Source organism: Puma concolor, chromosome B4 (assembly GCF_028749965.1).
Source record: "Puma concolor isolate L17-30 chromosome B4, mPumCon1.1.hap2, whole genome shotgun sequence".
Lineage (NCBI taxonomy): Eukaryota > Metazoa > Chordata > Mammalia > Carnivora > Felidae > Puma > Puma concolor.
This window is the reverse complement of record NC_141673.1, coordinates 74,619,710-74,638,463: the sequence shown is the minus strand read 5'-3', so window position 1 is coordinate 74,638,463 and position 18,754 is coordinate 74,619,710. Positions and strand designations below refer to the sequence as shown.

The window sequence follows — 18,754 nt, the reverse complement described above, 5'->3', positions numbered from 1 at the left end:
AAATACATTTACACAAATATTGTTTCTATTCTTGTCATCAGGAGCTACCACTGGTACATCTGAGACACCAAGCCCTGGAAGTAAAACAGGTAAGCTTTGGAAAGGCCTGGAGACTCCTGATATTTAATCCTAGGGAAGCTAGTCATCAAAGCTGGACCGTAAGCCAACATGTTTATTGTGGCCCTGAATTTAAAAATAGAGAATGAACTTCATCTTGACAGGATAGCTCAAAAAAGATCTGCTACTTTCCAGTCACAGACAGTCTGGTTGGCCATGCTCTTCTCAGAAAGGTAAATGCATCACCATTTGGATTCTGTCTTTCTCTTTTCTACTGCAGGCACTACAGGTGTAATCACTGGCACAACAGCATCTGGAAGTTCCAACACAGGTAAATCAATAACCTAACAGGGAATGTGACAAGCTTCAGTAATGGAAAACTCACTCCCCTGCCTCCTGCTTCAACATCTCCTCCCAATCACACACTTTCCCTACCATTCCCTGGGAAACCACCATTTCTCATTTATATGATCCTTCTGAATTCACTTACCTTCTCCTTTCTTCCTTTCACTTAGGGACCACAACTTCTTTTGGAGGTGGTGGAAACACCAAGGGTGGAATTAAAATAAATGAGTATGAGCAGTCAAATAATATTTTTCTCTACGTCTTAAAGTCAGTCACAGTGACTGTAATGAACTTAGAGGGAATTCTATTCTACCTTACCTTAATCTCTCTTTGAGTACAAATTGTCATGATGTTAACTCTTTATCCCATGTGAATTGTCTTATATTTTGTAGACTTGTAATAAAATGGTATAATAGAAACCAGTATTGATATATCACCTAAGACAAGGAAGTTCCTGATCTAAACCTTTTAGTTGATTAGAGGAACCCATCAATGTCTTCTAAACTAAATCCTAATTTTAAGTAAAAAGGAATTAATACATCGATTATCTCCTTTTGTGCTTTCAGTTACCACTGGGATAACCACAGGTACAACCATCGCACTTGGGAGTTCCAACACAAGTAAGTTGTGAAAAAGTTGAGGAAACCTGCTTCTATGAACTTTAGCCAAATTTCTGCATTTCATATTGCTTTCTCCTATTTCCTCTCAGAGGCTATAACTTCTACAGAATTTGAAGCTACCACTGTATTTGGAATGGCCACTAGTGAGTGGTTTGCTTTCAACCTTTTGTGTTCTCAACAGTTTTATGTTTAAGTTTGTGTTAGATGATGAATGAGTGAGCAGACCAGCGAAGATAGGGTTTTGTATTCCATTTGAAGAGACCATATGTTAGGTCAATCAGACGTGGACTTTGTTCTTCAGATTGATTTTCTCTATACACCAGCCTTTTATATTTTATGAAGCTAAGAATGATATATTACTCTCAATTCTTTATCCATCTTGCCTTAGCAGATACTACTTCAGAGTCAGCTGAAGTTTCCAGGGGTCCAGAAAATTCTAGTCCTGGTTAGTAGGATTTAATTCATCAGTCTTAGACTTATCTTGCACATAAAACCCTTTCTTCTCAGGTTTTCCTCATAACTAAGGTCTCAACAAATTAAAAAAAATTTACATGCTCCTTCACACACCTGAATCCCCACTGAAAGCATCAGGAGGCCAAGTCACAGGAGGGAAAACAAATGAGCAGAGGAAAAACGCTATTACAAAAAGCATTAAACCACAGAGAACAAAGGGCTCCAGAATGAAACTTTACCATATATTGGTTTGGAGAAATGAAAGAGTCTGTGGGAGAGCATGGTGTTTGCTTGTCTGTGCATAACGAAACCCCTTTATTGCTTATTAGAAACATGTGAATTTATCTTGTCCATGATATTTTAAGGGCATAAAAAGTATTACTATGGTCTCCCTCTCTCTCTCTCTCTCTCTGTCTCTCTCTTTCTCTCTCAATTTCACAGTATCTTTCTCATTCTTTTAAATCTCATTTTCATGTCCATTTCAAATTCCGCCAGGGTTGTCTTTCACCACACTTATTTCTGGAAATGCCAACATGAGTTAGTCAAAGTTACAAAGAGACTAATACTCTTTATTAGTATCTCACTCAAAAGCCATCTTCTTTGAGAGTATGTCTTCTACTTTCATAACATACAACTTTTTTCCAGATTTCAAAATTGTTTAAAATCACCTTAAATTTTTATTTATTCACAGGGGCTACAACTCTGGGACTAAGCCGTGGCACCACTGTGCATGTAATTCAAACAGGTCAGTCATGGCATTGCAGAATTGTTGAGATTTCACTGATTACTCATAGGATATTGGTAGTGACAGGAGATGATAAAACTTTTAATTTGAAGACTTGTGAGATAATTGGGGTTGTGATCTTAATGTACTAGAATCTCCTGGACTACAGACTTCATCATATGCACATTTATTAGGATGTAGTTTCTTAGTGGTACATTTCTTAATGAAAACAGGAGTCTTTTTGGTAAAATATTTTCCTACTTGTCTTTATAGGTACTATGGTCATAGGTGAAATCACAGGTTACTCAAAAGTTTCCAACCCAAGTAAATTAAGATGACTAAAATAAATTTAGGGCATTTTTTAAAATCTCACATTAATATTTTTTGTCTACTCAATGAAAATGATCAAGGAAAGAAACATTTATTAAAAAGCATGGGAGTATAAAATAGGAAATTATAATAATCTAAACTTGTGGAATACAACTCAGATATTGGGAAACCATCGCAAGAGCAGATGTTGGGAGGTTTGTCAAAATTTCTGGTTGTCAAAGTTGTGACAGAAATGTCCTGAAAAGGGGGAAAAAAAGGAGATCACCCATCAGTTTTGTATTCCATAATATTATAGGATTCAGTTATGAAAAAAATTAAATTGTGATTCCATTGACAATAAGGAGAAATTGAAAGGTTTTTGGATAGATTGACTATCATGCATAGATTTACTTTTTTGGAAGATTAACTAGGCATAAGTTAGGCATGATTTAAAGGGGAGTAAGAAAGCAAGTGTTGGAGGTATGTCATCCAGTTTGAGACTGTTGGAGGTAAGACATGATTACAGACAGATTACAGAGGCAATCATGTCGGAAAATGGAGGTCACAAAGAATGTGCAATATGTTGGCAAGTTGGCATTTATTATGATGCGATGGAGAGGTGAAGGAGAGAAGGATGTTTTGGGTGAATCTAGCTCATAGTTTGGATGCTTAGGTAGACGGATGGAAGTGCCATCCCCAAATTTGGGAATATACTGGAGGAGGAAAAAAAAATTGATAACTGATAGAAGATATAGTGAGGACAAATTTGGGCAGTTTGAATTTAAAATGCTCTGAGGTGTTCGCTTCAGCAGCACATATACTAAAATTGGAACGATACAGAGAAGATTAGCATGGCCCTTGTGCAAGAATGACATGCAAATTCAAGAAGCATTCCATATTTAAAGAAACAAACAAGTAAATAAAATTTAAAAAAATAAAATAAAGTGCCCTGAGGTATTCAGTAGTATGCTCAGGAGAAGTGTTAAGTGCAACTAGAGTACAGAAGAGAGGCCTACATTGAAGATATACATTTGTCAGCCGATTGCTTACAAATGATATTTAAGTGGTGGATGCTGGTGAGTTTATTTAGGGTAAACACACATAGTCAGAAGACCAAGAAGTTAAAACATGATACCCTGGCTTCAAAGGGTGGGCAAAGATGCGGAAAGGCGAGTGAGAGATAACAAGCTTCCAGCTATGGAGTGAATATGTCATGAGGATAAAAGGGACGGCATATGGAATATAGTTAATTGTATTGTGACAGTGTTGTATGGTGATGGATTGTAGCAACACTGGTGGTGAGCACAGCATGATGGATAGACTTGTTGTTGAATCACTGTTGTACACGTGAGACTAATGAAACTGTGTCAACTATACTGAAATTTAAACAGTTAAAACAAAAACACATATTCAAAGTAAATTTAAAAGGTGTTACAAAAAAAGGACTTTGTAAAGGAGAGGAGCCTGGAAAAGGGGACAGTTTGGGCTCAGCCAGTATGGATTAAGTCAAGTCTATAAGACAGAGTGCTGGAGTCCTGGGATGTGACTCAGGAGACTGTTCTGCTTCTAATCTGGGGATTCAGAATCCCAGATCAAACAGGAGCAAACAGAATTTTCAGACAACATATGTAAGTTTTAGTAAGATTCATTTTTCAGAGGGCCTGACCTAATAGATATAAAACTTTGAAATAGGAAGGGAGAACTGGTTTGAAATAATTAAAATGTCAAGATTCTTAATTCTTTTCATTTGTTAAGCTTCAGGAGTCACCAACCTAATTCCAAGGAACCAGTCTACTGCAAGAAAAATAGGTAAGCATGGGGAAGTGAAAAAGGTGAAACGGGGAAGGCACCTATCTCCATGATACTAATTCCAGAAAACAGGGATCGTAGAAGAATGGAGTTTACCATAGGGGATAAAACAGAGCAAGAAAAAATGTTTATTTTACTTTTGGGGGCAAGGAGTCCTGGAGAAGGAATATGTTGTTTCACAGAAACACATGAATTTTTCCTAAATGATCATCCCCATCCAATAAGAAAGACACTGCTCACATTACTGTCTCTTTCTTCTCTCTCACATCCCAGCTACCACTGGGACAGGCTCTGTAAATATATCATCACCTGCAAGTTTCCAAGCAGGTAAATCAGGAAATAAAAGGAATTCCCCTTTAAGGGCCTATGGACAAAATTGCACACTGCCGTATATTCTCCTATTTTCAAATTCTTAATCTTCTCAATTTTTTTCTTCTTTGCTCTTACAGAAACCACAACTTTTAAAGAAGGTGTTGGAACTATGGAAGCAAGAATTTCATCAGGTGAATTTTACTGGATTTTGGATTCTCCATGGTTTTTTTCATTTGAGCTCACTATACACAGATTGTGAATGAAAATGAACATCACTGGAAGTGGTTCCTTTTCCTTTAATAATAGCTCATAGGGTCAAATTAGGTTAGTTCCCTGAGTTTTCCTAGGAAACATAACCATAGATGTAATTCTCTAGACACACCTTTTTTTAAAGAAACTTTACCCCCTTTGTTTTGCCAGGCAATACTCCAGAATTAGTGAAAGTCACCACCAGCCAAGATATGTATAGATGCAGTTGTTTTTCTCTGGTTTTCTTCCACTGGAGAGTCAAAGAGTTAAGTCACTGGAAGTAAACCATGTGAATATAAGACAGACATTCTCTCCTTTACTAATAAGATTCTAGATGATTCTGGATCTAGAGAAATAAGATTTTTGACACAATTGTAGCTTTTCCTCTTATATTTTCTTTGAACATTTCAATCATGAGAAATTGCATTAGAAAACATGTCAGGTTTAACACATTATACAAGAAAAATTGTTTTAAATTGTTTTCTGTTGCTTCAGAGAAATAGGAGCACTTGCCAATTTTACACTTTTCTTAGGGTGAGAAAGGGTTTGTGAGGCTCATCCTTCCTTCTTATTGCAGGTACCACTGGGGTAGCCTCTGGCACAACAGTTATTCCTGGAAGCTCCAATACAGGTTAGTAAATATTTAGTAAGTGGCAGAGTATCTAAGTTAAAAAAAATAATATCCTTTCTCTAGAATTAACTGTTGCAACATCAACAGAGCAGTCCTGACCTCATTCTTGTTTGCCTCTCTTAGGGGCGACCACTGGAGTTGGAATGTAAATAAGTAAGAGTCAGTGATTCAAATCTATTGAATTCTCATTAAAGACTCCTACAGCTTCGCTTCGGTGTAGGGGAATGTTGAGAGTAAAAATAAAGGGCCAGGAAATGGGGCAGAATCTCATTAGGAATGTACTTTTTTCAGCCATTGTTATCTTCTTGCTCTGAGTTTCTGGACTCAGACCAGAGCACCCAGGTAAGTTTGTATAGGTAGGTACACAGGACACAATGCTAAAAGGAGGAATAGATGCTGAAATCCAGCCAACATTCCTCTAAAAAAGACATAAATCTATGAGGCCACATCTGCCCAAAAAGGGTGTGTTTTGTAATTCACAAGGGGAATCTATGGGCTGGATGCAGTATTGACCCAGACTTTCACCCGGCTTACTTTCTCTTCTCACTGTTAATTTTTGGGGATGGCCATAGGAGGTGTGTCTGATATGAAATGTTTTTCATTTGCCTTCGTAGGTACTAGTGTGGCATCAAGTAGAATTACTGGTGTCCCAGAAAGTCCCACCCAAGGTAATGGAAATGACTTCAAATGAAGTTTATATCCTTGACATTCTTCTCTTTCACACCTAAGTGTTTCAGATAACCAATATTTATCTCTATGAATGAATGCCAGACTTGAACTCGAAAAGAAAAATTGCACCAGATGGAATTTAAATGGCAATGAAGACTTTATTTAAGATTATTGTAATTATTGTAAAGCCCATTGCAATAGCAGTGAGTTTTACCTCCTCTTTTCTGAAATAAAATCCAGGGGATATTTTAAGGGCTGGGGTGAGCTAGTGGGAAAAGTACTGGAGGGGAGGCTGGTCTATACTATTAAGCCACCTAAGTTTGCTAATTGGTGCTTATAGAATAAAGTTAGGCTCCAACTTCCCATAGAGACAAAGAGATAGGCTTACTGTTATTCTCAGTGATTATATTTCAAAGAGGTGGCTCCAAGGTCTTTGGGGAAGACATTCTTGGGTTGTAAAACTGTCCAGAGACTAGGGAAAGATTTGTATCTCAAGAGGACAGAGAAAGAATTTATAGCCACAAATTTTCTAAAGTAAATGCTCTAAGAAAAGAGAGTCCAGGGCCCTTTAATCAGGAAGATACATCTATAAATTTAGTCAAGCTGAGGGGAATGTTTAGGCCATCTTGATCAACACAGATGTTTTCTCATTTTTTTTTTTTTACTCTCATAACTTCACTGTCCCAAAAACTAATAGAAGAGAACCAGGAAACAAAGTTATAGGAAGTAAAAGAATTAGATGTGAAAAAAATTTGTATCATTTAGAGAAGGAGACCTGTAAGTGTGAAATTTACCTGGGTCGTGGGAAAATATTCAATTCATTTCTGTGATCAAGGAGTTTCTAAGATAGGGGCCTCTTATGTTTCAATTGCAGGAGGATGTCCTAGCATTAGTAGATGCATTGGTACATGCTAGGTGCTCAAAACTCTTGTCTCATGTAGACATGTCTTAGGACATTTTCTTCTGAGACAAGAAAAAGCGCATTGCTCTTCCTGTCTTTATTTTAGGTATCTCCAGGGAAGCATTTGAAACAACCACTGCTCCTGGAAATTCTACCACAGGTAAGTAAAATAATAATAAATGAACTTTTTTTGGTGACATCTCAGAAGACAGACCAGCTTATCTGAAGACAAAGTCTAGCTTCTCCAGTCCCCTATACTTACTGCTTTTGTAACTCCCTTAGCAGCCACTGCTTCCATTGGAGTCAAGGAAACCTCTGGAACTAGAATGCAAACAGGTGACTGCTGGCAATACAAATTCCTCAATGATCTGTGCACCTATGATTATATATGAGGAGTTGGGTTTGGGGAGAGGAAAGCTAGAAGAAACAGGAGAGAAAGGCCAGGAAGATTTTCCCAAAGTTTTGGAACATGACTTTGAAGTTCATTTATATATATATATACGTATATATATATATATATATATATATATATATATACGTATATATATATATATACATATATATATAAATAAATATATATAAATATAATATATAAATAAATATATATATTTATAAATAAATAAATAATGAATAAATAAATTATATATATATATATATATATAATCTAGGATTGTTTTTGTTTTTGTTTTTATTGTTTAGGCTTTCACCAAAATTCCTCATCTGAAGACTTAATTATGGAGCTTGAAATCTCTGGGAATGGGATTATGAAATGTGCTATTCTTGAAATTTTTTTGTATTTCCTTTTGTAGGCTCCACCTCCATGTCAACTAAAATCACAACAAGACCCAAAATATCCTACCCAGGTAAAATGAAATGACCCAACTGTGCTGGAATGACTTGTTTATTTCACACAAAGCTTCCTTTGAGCATGACTTTGCACTGTCATTTGTGCATATACACAGAGAGAGAGACTTGATATGCATACGTGTTATCCTAATAAATAAAATGACAATACCATTAGTTTATTTCTCTTTAGAAACCACTCTAGTCACAACAAGAGACCAAGAAACTGAAAATAAAACAGGTCAGTATGGGGCAAATCCCAATTTCTTTACTTATCTAACTAATATTTCTTTATATATGCTAGACTTGTAGCAGAAGCTAATAGCAAAAATATCAATAAAATAAAGTCCTTGCTGTTTTATTACTTTTGTGTATTTGTAGGTAGATTATTATGGGCACAGATACTATCATTACAGTATATTTAAGGCTAACCCCCAAACATGTATAATCATTATGGTCCCAGTTGTATAGTGAGAATAGAATATTAATTTCTGCTTATTAGTTGGTAATGTTGAGTGAAGGCATCAGAAAGGAGATGACTGAGTTTAATATTGGCTGGGGTGAAGAGGGAATTCCTGCCAACCAGCCATGAGAAGACAGAGACATGTGATATCATGAATGAGTTCAGGAATCAGCCAGGTATCGGTCATGAATGTATGAGGTTCAGGGGATAAATGAGATTGGAAAGTAGAAGCAAGTTCAAGAAAAACCTTATTTCTAAATTTAAATGAGACTTTATCCATATACTAAATGGGATCCCCTTAAGGATTTTGTCAAGAGAATGAGATGATCAGAAAGATGTTTTAGAGAATTGACTCTGACAGCAATGTGGAGATTAGGAGATTGTTCTTTATGGCTCCTCTTACAAATGTCTTCAATGAACCCTTGGAATTCTGATCAGGGAAGATTTTCTGCTGTATTTATCCCTAATAGGACATTTCTCTCTCTGGTTGCTGTTTTCTGCTAATCTGTTAAGCATTTATAATTGGGGATTAATTTAGCCTCCCTCAGTTAAAAGAGACATTTGATCCCCAAGCTCCCACATCTTTAACTAATTTTCTTTCTGTTTCTTCTGCCCTTATTGGTTGTTGTGGCCCCTTTACCTCAACATGTAACAATTTTAAGTTCTTTCAAATATTCTAGGCTGGACTTTTGCTTGGTGGGTAGAATTAAAATATTAATTTGATTTTTTAGAAGTTTGGAAATACAATTTGAACTTTTTGAGTGAATTGTTGGGTTGACCAAAATATGTGATATGTGAAGACTTAAAAAGAAACATATGGCCAGCTTACGCCATCTGGTGCAGGTGGAGATGGAATAAGATTGAAATATTTCAGGAAGTTAAAAAGAGGATAAAAGTTCTTAAAGGATTAAAACTAGATTACTAATAACACATTTTCCTATACCTGAATTATCCTTTTCCTTTTTGAATGCATATTTTACTGTCCTTTTAATAGGAGGTGTCTGCCAAAAAAAATCAAGGAGTAGTTTACCTTGATATTTTCTCATTTCTCCTCTAGGCTCCCATTTTCCCCTCCCATTCAAATTTGAGGTCCAAAGGGATTTTTCTCTAAGGTGCAATTTGAAATGCCATGAGGAGCAGAAAAGGAAAGTGTCATAGACTCTGGGTCTTGAGTTCTTTCTTGTCTAGCAAGAAAATGGGACACAGGATTAAAATGTGGGAGATGACTAATGTCTGGGAGAAGACGAGAGCCCCAATTAAGGGTCCTTGATCTATTTTCATTAGGATCGGAAGGCTTACAAACATGGTGATGGACATGCACAAAGGGATAATGAAACTGTCAACATTAACTCATGGACATGAGGGAAAGGAGGTTTTGAAAATATGCGGGGTTAGGGGTTTGGGTTAATACAAAACAAAATCCTGGTGCCAGGAGGTCAGGCAGAAGGTTGTTTACAGCAGAGGTGAGGCACCACCTCTGTTTAACTAAACTGGTCTAGGGGACAAGAAAGACAGAGCACTCAACCTCAGGGTCAGCCTTTCTTTTGTTAATTAGCTCCGCTCTGGGCAACTTCCCCTTTGCCCTATTTACCTGTTTACCTAATTTGTTCCTTCCTTCCTGTGAAAGCAGCTTTCTGCTATAGTACTAAGTTGGGGGGTGTTTCTGCCCTGAATACCTAATCTTGTTTACCTCATATGCCTTTGTTCCATATTGGGGCCTCTGCCCTGCCCTCTCTATACCTATTTACCTAATCTTGTTTACCCAAACTTGGGTGTGAGCGAACATCCTATGGCTTTGTAATTCTTTATGCCTTGTTAACCCATCAGTGCAGGCTCAGGGAATGCCTAAGCTTATTCCCCACAGGAAGGTAGACAGAAATAAGTCTGTAAGACTAGCAATGTAGCCAATTATTTTCAGTTATTAGATAACTATTTTACCCCGAAACAATTTCAATAACTTTAGAGGCTAACATGAGGTGCCTGTTTTCACACAGGATGTCCAGCATCACTTCCACCACCTCCAGGTAAGAATACTTCCACTCAAGGGGCACCTGAATGGCTTAGTCAGTAAAGCCTCTGACTTCAGCTTGGGCAATGATCTCATGGTTCGTGATTTCAAGCCCTGCATTGGGCTCTGCACTGACAGTGTGGAACCTGTTTGGGATTCTCTCTCCCTCTTTCTGCCCCTCTGCTGCATGCATTCGCTCTCTCTCAAAATAAATAAACAAACTTAAAAAAACAAGAATACTTCTACTTGAAAATCAACCATTCTACATTAATGGTTCTTCTTGTAAGTCAAATATCAGAGGTCATGCCTATGAAAGTTGCTAGCTGTGGAAATGTTTCAGAATAGGAAAACTGGAAATGGAGGAATTTAGCTTTTATTCACCAAATACATAGCAAATGGTAGTCTGTTTTCTCATCCACAGACTAATGCAGCCAAACCAAACAAATACCTCTTGTTACTTACTCAAAATAGAGTTTACTTACTAAATAAAGTGTTTTATTTAATTATATGATAGCTTCATCAAAAAATTGTCATCAAAAAATTGTTTAAAAAATAGTATTTTTTTAAACCAGATAATTCCAGATTTTTTGAGGAGTAAGGGAAATTAAAGTTAACCGAAGTTCGATAATTTTAGAGGATTTTGAGTCCCCACTGTTCTCCATCCAATGTGATGTGCTTTTTAGAAAGTGACAGAAGTTACCCGCCCCCTCCCCAAAAAGAAAATCATTCTCTAATCTTAGGATATAGTGGAAGAAGGGATATTTTTTAAAGAAAAACAGTTTTCATATAAGGCTGAAAATAAATTTCACAATAAAAAAGACTTGAAATATGTATTATATAGAGAGCACATATTATCTGTCATGTATATATTACATATATTGTATACTTTGGAGGAATCTTTAGGTATTTCACTACAGAATTGGAATTTGAGAGAAACATGTAGGCTAGTCCAGGGCATGTAAATGAGAGAATGAGACTAAGTTGGGAAGATAGATTGGAGCCACATTGTGGCAGACCTCAGAAGCTAGAATGCTGAAATTAGGTATTTATTTTATAAGTCTATTAGGGGCCATCCAAAGTTTTTAACCAAGGCAAAGATGAGGTGAAAACTAGGCATTAGAAAAACTGTTCTACCTGTGGTATAGAGAATTGATTGGATCAGGAAGTAATCTGAGTCAGAGTTACCCCTGGAAAAGCCCACATATGCTACATTAAAGATAACAACATCCTGGAGTAGTACTGTAGCAAGTACAACCAGGAAAGGAAGGGAATGAAGTAAAGATAAAGATACAGAATTTTGCAGTCGATTGGGTGCCAAGTGATGAAATGGAAGGAATCAAAATGACTCCTAAGTTTTAAGCTCAAATAATTGAAAGAATACTTTGGTTCTCAAGAGGAAGAAGTCAGTTTAGATGAGAAACTGGTTTTAGGGGCAAGATGATATAATCTGTTTTGTGCTTATTGAGTTTGAGGGTCTCAATAATGCCATTTATTAGGTCTGCAATGCTGTTTATTAGGCCAAGGGAAACCTGGGCCCATAGTTTAGAAGAGATATCTGTACTGGAGCTACAAGTTTGAGAGTCATCCACCTGACATTACAGTGGATACTGGAGATAGAAGAAAAGTACCAGGAAAGGACAGAGACAATGAGAAGGAAGAGAAAAAGTTGCTAATAAAGAAAGGAATTTCAGAGTGTTGAATTTGAAGGGAGGAGAACATTTTCAAGAAGGTGAGAGTTAAAAATGTCAGCAATTGTAGGGAACTTGAAAAACTGATAAAGGGCCTTAGGGACTGGTAATTACAGAGTCTTGGTGACTTGCAGGGTATGGAAGCAGAAGTCAGACTGTAAAACAGTAAGTAAAACAACAGTCTTAAGATTTATTGACCACTGCCAGCAGAAATTAATAATTAACCTGTGCTGGGATTGTAAAGTAGGAAATATCTATACTCATTAGAGACAGTTTGCTCAAAGTAGGTGGATGTGATTTACCCACCTGAAGGCACCATACAATTCTCCATAATTCTGTTTTTCTGTATTGGCCACCTGGTGGTTATCTATGTATAACAGATGGTTCTATTTTGCCAAATTTAATTACCTTTTATCATCTCATGTTAACAGTTTGTCATGGTCCGCTGGGAGAAGAGAAATCTGTAAGTACACACTTTGTCTCTACTTTAATCCAATTGCTGTCATTCCTGTATCTGAATAGAAGTCTGAACTTGGTTTGTGTCTGTAGCCTGGAGATATATGGACTGCCAATTGCCACAAATGCACCTGTACTGATGCAAAGGCTGTAGACTGTAAACCCAAGGAGTGCCCTTCTGCACCCACATGCAAAACTGGAGAGAGGCTTGTAAAGTTCAAAGCTGATGATTCCTGCTGTGAAATTGGATACTGTGGTGTGTATTCACAATACATTATTTGAATTGAACAGTTGTTTACTTATTCACATATTCAAGAGATATTCATTGAGCTTCTAATATGTGTTAAACTCCATGCTAGAGGAGTGTGATAAATAAAACAGAATCATACTTGATCTCTTAAAACTCACTATCTTTGGAGTGGGGGAAACCTAGAATTAATAATTATGAATATAATGAGTTTATTAAAGGGAGATGACGGTGTTTGGGAAGAAACATTTTAATTGGTTGATAAATATGATTCCATATGCAATTTCTGGTTTATAAATAAAAACAGAATTATAATGTTTATTTTAGGGTAAAATAATGTATTTATTTTTCAGAACCAAGAACGTGCTTATTTAACAATACTGAGTATAAGGTAAGGCTGTTTTTACTTTAAAATATTTTTATTTATATAATTATGAATAAATGTAGGCTTTTTCAGTTTATAATTTGAAAAAATCATTGGTAATGGTGGAGCAGGATCTGTTCATTTTTCCCCCCTATATTCACTTCAAAAGGAGCATCAAATGTAACACTCAGCATGGCTCGCTTCAAAGGAGGAAAATGCACTTGATCATTAACTACCTAACTTCTGAATAAAATTTCCCAGGGGTCTGACCAGATGGAGAAGGCACACTCTGTGACATTCAAATCAATGAACAGAGTTAAACTGTAATTATAGCCAGAAATATCAGATGGCCAACCTGTCAGAGATCAAATGAAAAACCCCAAAAGACTGGAACCCCATTATGTGAATATAACAACACGTATATTCAGGGCTAGATTTTGACAAGTGATTTGGCATTTTGGAAAGTAATTTAACTTTTTAAAAAAGGTACCAGGAAGCCATAAAACCCACATGGTTCTCAAATTGATAATCCTTTTGAGCTGGTGATACTAAATATTAAGAGTCTAGCATAAAATCTATATGGTATGTTAAGAAATATATAAAACAGAGCTGATGAGTGTTTTAACTTCTTTATCATGTTCACATTTCTGTCTTGGTTTCTTAATTTTTGGTTTCCAAAGGTAATGTGATTAGTTTTTTTTCTTGGTTTATTTATTTATTTTAAATGTTTATTTATTTGGTTTGAAAGAGAGACAGTGCAAGGAGGGAGGGGCAGAGAGAGAGAAGAGAGAGAGAATACAAAACAGGTTCTATGGCATCAGCATGGAGCCCGATATGAGGCTCGAGCTCATGAACCATGAGATCATGACCAGAGCCCAAATCAAGATTGGATGCTTAACAGACTGAGACACCCAGGCACCCCATTTTATTTTTATTTTGAGAGAGAGAGAGAGAGAGTAGAGTGCCGTGGAAGAGGGGCAGAAAGAGGGAGAGACAGAATCACAAACAGGCTCCCTGCTGTCAGCTCAGAGCCCAATGCAGGGCTTGAACTCACAAACCATGAGATCGTGACCTGAGTTGAGATCAAGATTCAGATGCTTAACCAACTGAGCCATCTAGGCGCCCCATAGAATCTATGCAAGTTTTTAAACATAAAATATGATGATGTTTAAAGAACAAAGGAAAAGTTTTACCTCTAACCATTTGTATGTAAAATAGTTGAAATAATAAAATTCCAGTTTATCAGAAAGTTCATTTTGCAGTTTGAAATAAATACAGTTTCCCAAACTGGCATTTGAATTTCGAACATAAATTATTTTTAAAGCAATCCAGAGAACTTTACAAGTATACAAGCAGAAGTAGAGGTAGGATGTCTCGTGGGATATATCATTTGTTATCATTTATCATTTGTAGTAATCTGATAAAACTATTTTGTGCCAATTTTTCTACTTAGATTACTTCTTTTCCCTCAAATTTAGAGCATAACAATTGGTTGATTTCCTGTTATCATAATACAACCTTTCTTGAAAATATTTTTAAAATATAATACAGTGACTGAGTAGGTGAATAGAATATGTGAATTTTCACTTGAGGATTCAGAATCTTGACTCACAATCTGTGCTCTCAAGGAGGCATATTGATTTATTCATGGAAGTAGGCAGCTTTTAACTCACTTTTCTTAAATATTAATTAGTGACTGAAGGTACCTCTGGAAATTCACTTAACAATCTGAATTTGAATTTTTTTTTTTTACAGATTTTTATTTTCAACCTCAACAAGAAATCAAGATGAATAACTCCTTTCTTCTTTCTTCCTCTCTGCCTCCCAGATTGGTGCTTCATTTGATGACCCCAGCAATCCATGCATCTCCTACTCCTGCCATAGCACTGGTTTCATCGCAGTGGTCCAGGACTGCCCAAAGCAGACCTGGTGTGCAGAAGTAAGTTATCTTCTTAAGTAATGATCAACAACATCCACTTCTTATGTTAAATATAAACACAATCTGTCTTCTTTCTCATTTGGAAAAGTCTGTCTGGCCAACAGACATAAATTTCTTATGGATTCCATTCCAGATCTGTTTCACACCTTTTATTGCCAAGTATATTTTTCATATCAAAGTTATATTTGCAGGCTCCGTGAAGCTTAATCTAGTGCTATTCTAGAAGAAGTATGTTACTTTAGAAAGCATTTTGCTACTTTTAAACAAACCAAAAAAAAAAAAAAAAAAAAAAAACCCAAAACACACCAACCTTGTTTTTTTTTTTAAGGCTCATGGATTCGGGTTAATCATTTCTTATAAAAATACAAAGTTTTCATAAAATCACATTAAGTGTACTTTTCAGCTCTTTCTTTATGCCACAGTCTTCATTTTTACTGTCCTCCACCATATGGTGAGGATTTTGTATTAGTAAATGCTAAGTTTTAAGCTTAAGTCTTAATTAAATTAGTTAATAATAAATGCTCACCAGTTCAAACTTAACTAATTTTTCTTTCTGAAGATATAAGTGATAATATAGTTAAAGTTTGATTTCAGTACTCCAATGTTGGATTTAAACATTTATTGAGTTTTGTTTTTTTTTTATAATATTTTTTTTTTTCAACGTTTTATTTATTTTTGGGATAGAGAGAGACAGAGCATGAATGGGGGAGGGGCAGAGAGAGAGGGAGACACAGAATTGGAAACAGGCTCCAGGCTCTGAGCCATCAGCCCAGAGCCTGACGCGGGGCTCGAACTCACGGACCGCGAGATCGTGACCTGGCTGAAGTCGGACGCTTAACCGACTGTGCCACCCAGGCGCCCAACATTTATTGAGTTTTAATGTGTAAAGTTAAAATCCTGTCTGTAAGAAACTTACAGTGTCTAGTAGTAATATCAGTATTAAAGTATTTTTCAATTAATATAAGGTAGGATTATTTTTTTTTTTACTTTCTTGCATGTTATTTTAAAGAAGACTTCATTTTAGATATTTTTTTCCCTTTCTCCCTACGGTTGAAAATTTTTAGTGTAAATATTCAGACTCATTTTTATTATTATGCTCTCTCATCCATGCTTCCTGGATCTGAGATCAGCATATTTATCTGTTCCATTTTCCCCTTTGTAATTTCAGTAAGTTCAGTAATGTTATCATTATTTATAAAATAATACTTATGTTTTTAAGTCTTTTTTTCTATTTTTCTTACCCCTATAGGAAGACAGAGTCTATGATTCAAACAAATGTTGCTATACATGTAAGTAACATTAGGTTCCACATGTAGAGGAAATGTCAACAGTTGACAAAAATTTAGTGTTTCTTTAAAACAAAATGTCAGATCATTAATAGAAAGTCTCCTGTGTTTTTAACATAACAGGTCATCTAACCTATATGCAGAAACTAACAATTGATATGTCTACGTTATGTATTATACTTTTTCATGTTGGTTGAAACATTCTTCCCAATAAAAAACAATGGTGTTTACAAGGAAGAAATTTGATTCTCATGAAAAAAAATATAGTTTGCTCTCTAATATAAGCAGGTTGTGTTGTAAACTGATACATTAGATAATAAGAATGGTCAACAATGAGAAATGGATGTCAGAAACAATCCATTCAGCTCCATCTTCCCTTCCCCCCTTCTCTCCTCCCTTCCTCCTTGTTCCCTCCCTCCTCTTTCTCCTATGATAATATGATAGCACTAATGAAAAGATAACATTTATTAAACATAATTATTGAATACTAACCAGGTACCTTGTGCTGGGTGCTGAAGTAGTTAAACCCTTCAACAACACTATGAAGTATTTTTTGTTATGATTCTCCACTAAAGGTTCAGAAAACTGAGACTTAGCAATTGCTAATGTTAAACCTCATTTCTGGTTCTATTATCATTTTGTTTTAGGTAATACTAATTGTAGATCTTCACTTGTGAATGTGACTGTTAAGTACCGTGGTTGCCAGAAAAAACTTGAGATGGCAAGATGTGTAGGGGAATGTAAGAACACTGTCAGGTGAGTGTTTCTTTGAATGTGTACTGTGCATTAATTTTGTAACATTGTGGAGGAAATTAAGTTTTAAAAATTACATGGAACATTTTTTTACGTGAGAGCTAATGATCAAAACCTGATGAAACAAATATCTAAGACATTAAGATCTTAGAAATAAAATAAACATTTTCAACAGTAATGAATGGTTTTAAAGTAGCCTTCTAAATAAATCAAACCTAATATATTCATAGCAAATGTATTTATTTTCACACAGTAATTACTGATAGTACTTAAGCAGATAGTCTTGCTTAAAAATGTGTTTTTAAACTGTCACTTGCATTTTAGACATAATATATATTGTTTTTCGTTCATGAACACTTTCATGTGTAGATTAATATATAGAAAATAATAATTTGGTATGAAGTTGTATATTTAAAAGTATGTTTATATTTTTTCACCGTAACATTCTAATTATAAGATTATAAATTTCCATTTTGGATTTCCTTTGTCTTACATACCAATTATCACTGATCCACATCAGAAGTTCATGGTGAGAGGGAAATGCAAAGTATAGGTAAAGAAGAAATTGGTTGGAAGGATTGCTAAATCGCTTAGACAATTATAATTTGAGCATTGATGTCAATTTGTTTCAGAAGATATCCCAAAAATATTTATTGCTAAATATTCTTTTCCTTTAGGTACAATTATCATATCTTTCAGCTGGCAAATTCATGTCTTTGCTGCCAAGAAGATAAGTACGAATTCCGGGAAATTTTTCTTGACTGTCCTAATGGCAGTACAATACCTTACAGATATAGGCACATCACGGCATGTTCTTGCTTAGATATGTGCAAACAGTCTACACTCCCAACAGTCAGTTAACACCAGTATCATCACCTTTCCAAGTATAACAGGCCAGGTATTTATTTTATAAATGCACAAAAATCACTAAAATAGAATAACTAAACATTTGTATCTCACTCAAAGTGTGAATTCTCATTCTGAGGCATTTTGTTCTCTTGTTGACTGGATGTGAAAAATAAATACAAGTTTTCAAGCAATTCATGAGCGTATGTTTTTATTGATAATAATAAGAATGCTACAACTCAATGAGAAACTGAGTCATATCATGCCTCTCCAAAATGTTTTTCTTCTACTCTTTATCTCATGAAGCCATTATCCTATTTCGTCCTTTCCCTTCACAGTTAAACTTTTTGAAACTATGTTTTTGTTCCCTTCCCCCACTTTTCTATGCCAATTACATCGCCCCTTTCATTCTATGACAACTTCTCTGCTTAGGACACCAGCAGCCTCAAAATTCTTTAAGTAGGGTCTGATATTGGGACGCCTGGGTGGCTCTGTCAGCTAAGTGTCCAACTTTGGCTCAGGTCATGATCTAACGGTTCATGAGTTCAAGCCCTGACAGCTTGGAGCCTGGAGCCTGCTTTAGATTCTGTGACTCCCTCTCTCTCTGCCCCTCCCCCGCTCACACTTTGTTTCTGTCTCTCTCAAAAATAAATAAATAAAAAAGTAGGGTCTGATGCTATTTTCACCTTTTTTAAAGTTTTTTTTTATGTTTATGTATTTTTGATAAAGTGAGAAACAAAGCACGAGTGGGGAAGAGGAAGAGAGAAGGAGACACAGAATCT

The 18,754-nt window shown here is 35.8% G+C and overlaps 1 protein-coding gene and 1 non-coding gene across 2 annotated transcripts in view; both read left to right on the top strand.

Annotated features, from left to right (window-relative positions):
• Nucleotides 1-18,166, top strand: part of MUC19 (mucin 19, oligomeric) — a 138,261-nt gene extending 120,095 nt beyond the window's left edge. The window contains exons 65-86 of the mRNA XM_086715120.1: nucleotides 42-89; nucleotides 338-388; nucleotides 969-1,022; nucleotides 1,112-1,165; nucleotides 1,411-1,467; nucleotides 2,167-2,220; nucleotides 4,264-4,317; nucleotides 4,767-4,820; nucleotides 5,456-5,509; nucleotides 6,124-6,177; nucleotides 7,186-7,239; nucleotides 7,365-7,415; nucleotides 7,889-7,942; nucleotides 8,116-8,163; nucleotides 10,380-10,409; nucleotides 12,513-12,544; nucleotides 12,631-12,793; nucleotides 13,138-13,175; nucleotides 14,977-15,091; nucleotides 16,341-16,376; nucleotides 17,021-17,129; nucleotides 17,804-18,166. Of these exons, the coding sequence (XP_086571246.1) occupies nucleotides 42-89; nucleotides 338-388; nucleotides 969-1,022; nucleotides 1,112-1,165; nucleotides 1,411-1,467; nucleotides 2,167-2,220; nucleotides 4,264-4,317; nucleotides 4,767-4,820; nucleotides 5,456-5,509; nucleotides 6,124-6,177; nucleotides 7,186-7,239; nucleotides 7,365-7,415; nucleotides 7,889-7,942; nucleotides 8,116-8,163; nucleotides 10,380-10,409; nucleotides 12,513-12,544; nucleotides 12,631-12,793; nucleotides 13,138-13,175; nucleotides 14,977-15,091; nucleotides 16,341-16,376; nucleotides 17,021-17,129; nucleotides 17,804-17,987 (1,448 nt within the window). The 3' untranslated portion in view covers nucleotides 17,988-18,166. The remainder of the gene's footprint in view (nucleotides 1-41; nucleotides 90-337; nucleotides 389-968; nucleotides 1,023-1,111; nucleotides 1,166-1,410; nucleotides 1,468-2,166; nucleotides 2,221-4,263; nucleotides 4,318-4,766; nucleotides 4,821-5,455; nucleotides 5,510-6,123; nucleotides 6,178-7,185; nucleotides 7,240-7,364; nucleotides 7,416-7,888; nucleotides 7,943-8,115; nucleotides 8,164-10,379; nucleotides 10,410-12,512; nucleotides 12,545-12,630; nucleotides 12,794-13,137; nucleotides 13,176-14,976; nucleotides 15,092-16,340; nucleotides 16,377-17,020; nucleotides 17,130-17,803) is intronic.
• Nucleotides 3,305-3,411, top strand: LOC112868077 (U6 spliceosomal RNA). The gene has a single exon (XR_003224255.1). It is a non-coding gene; the product is annotated as a U6 spliceosomal RNA (small nuclear RNA).
• Nucleotides 18,167-18,754: the final 588 nt, after the last annotated feature.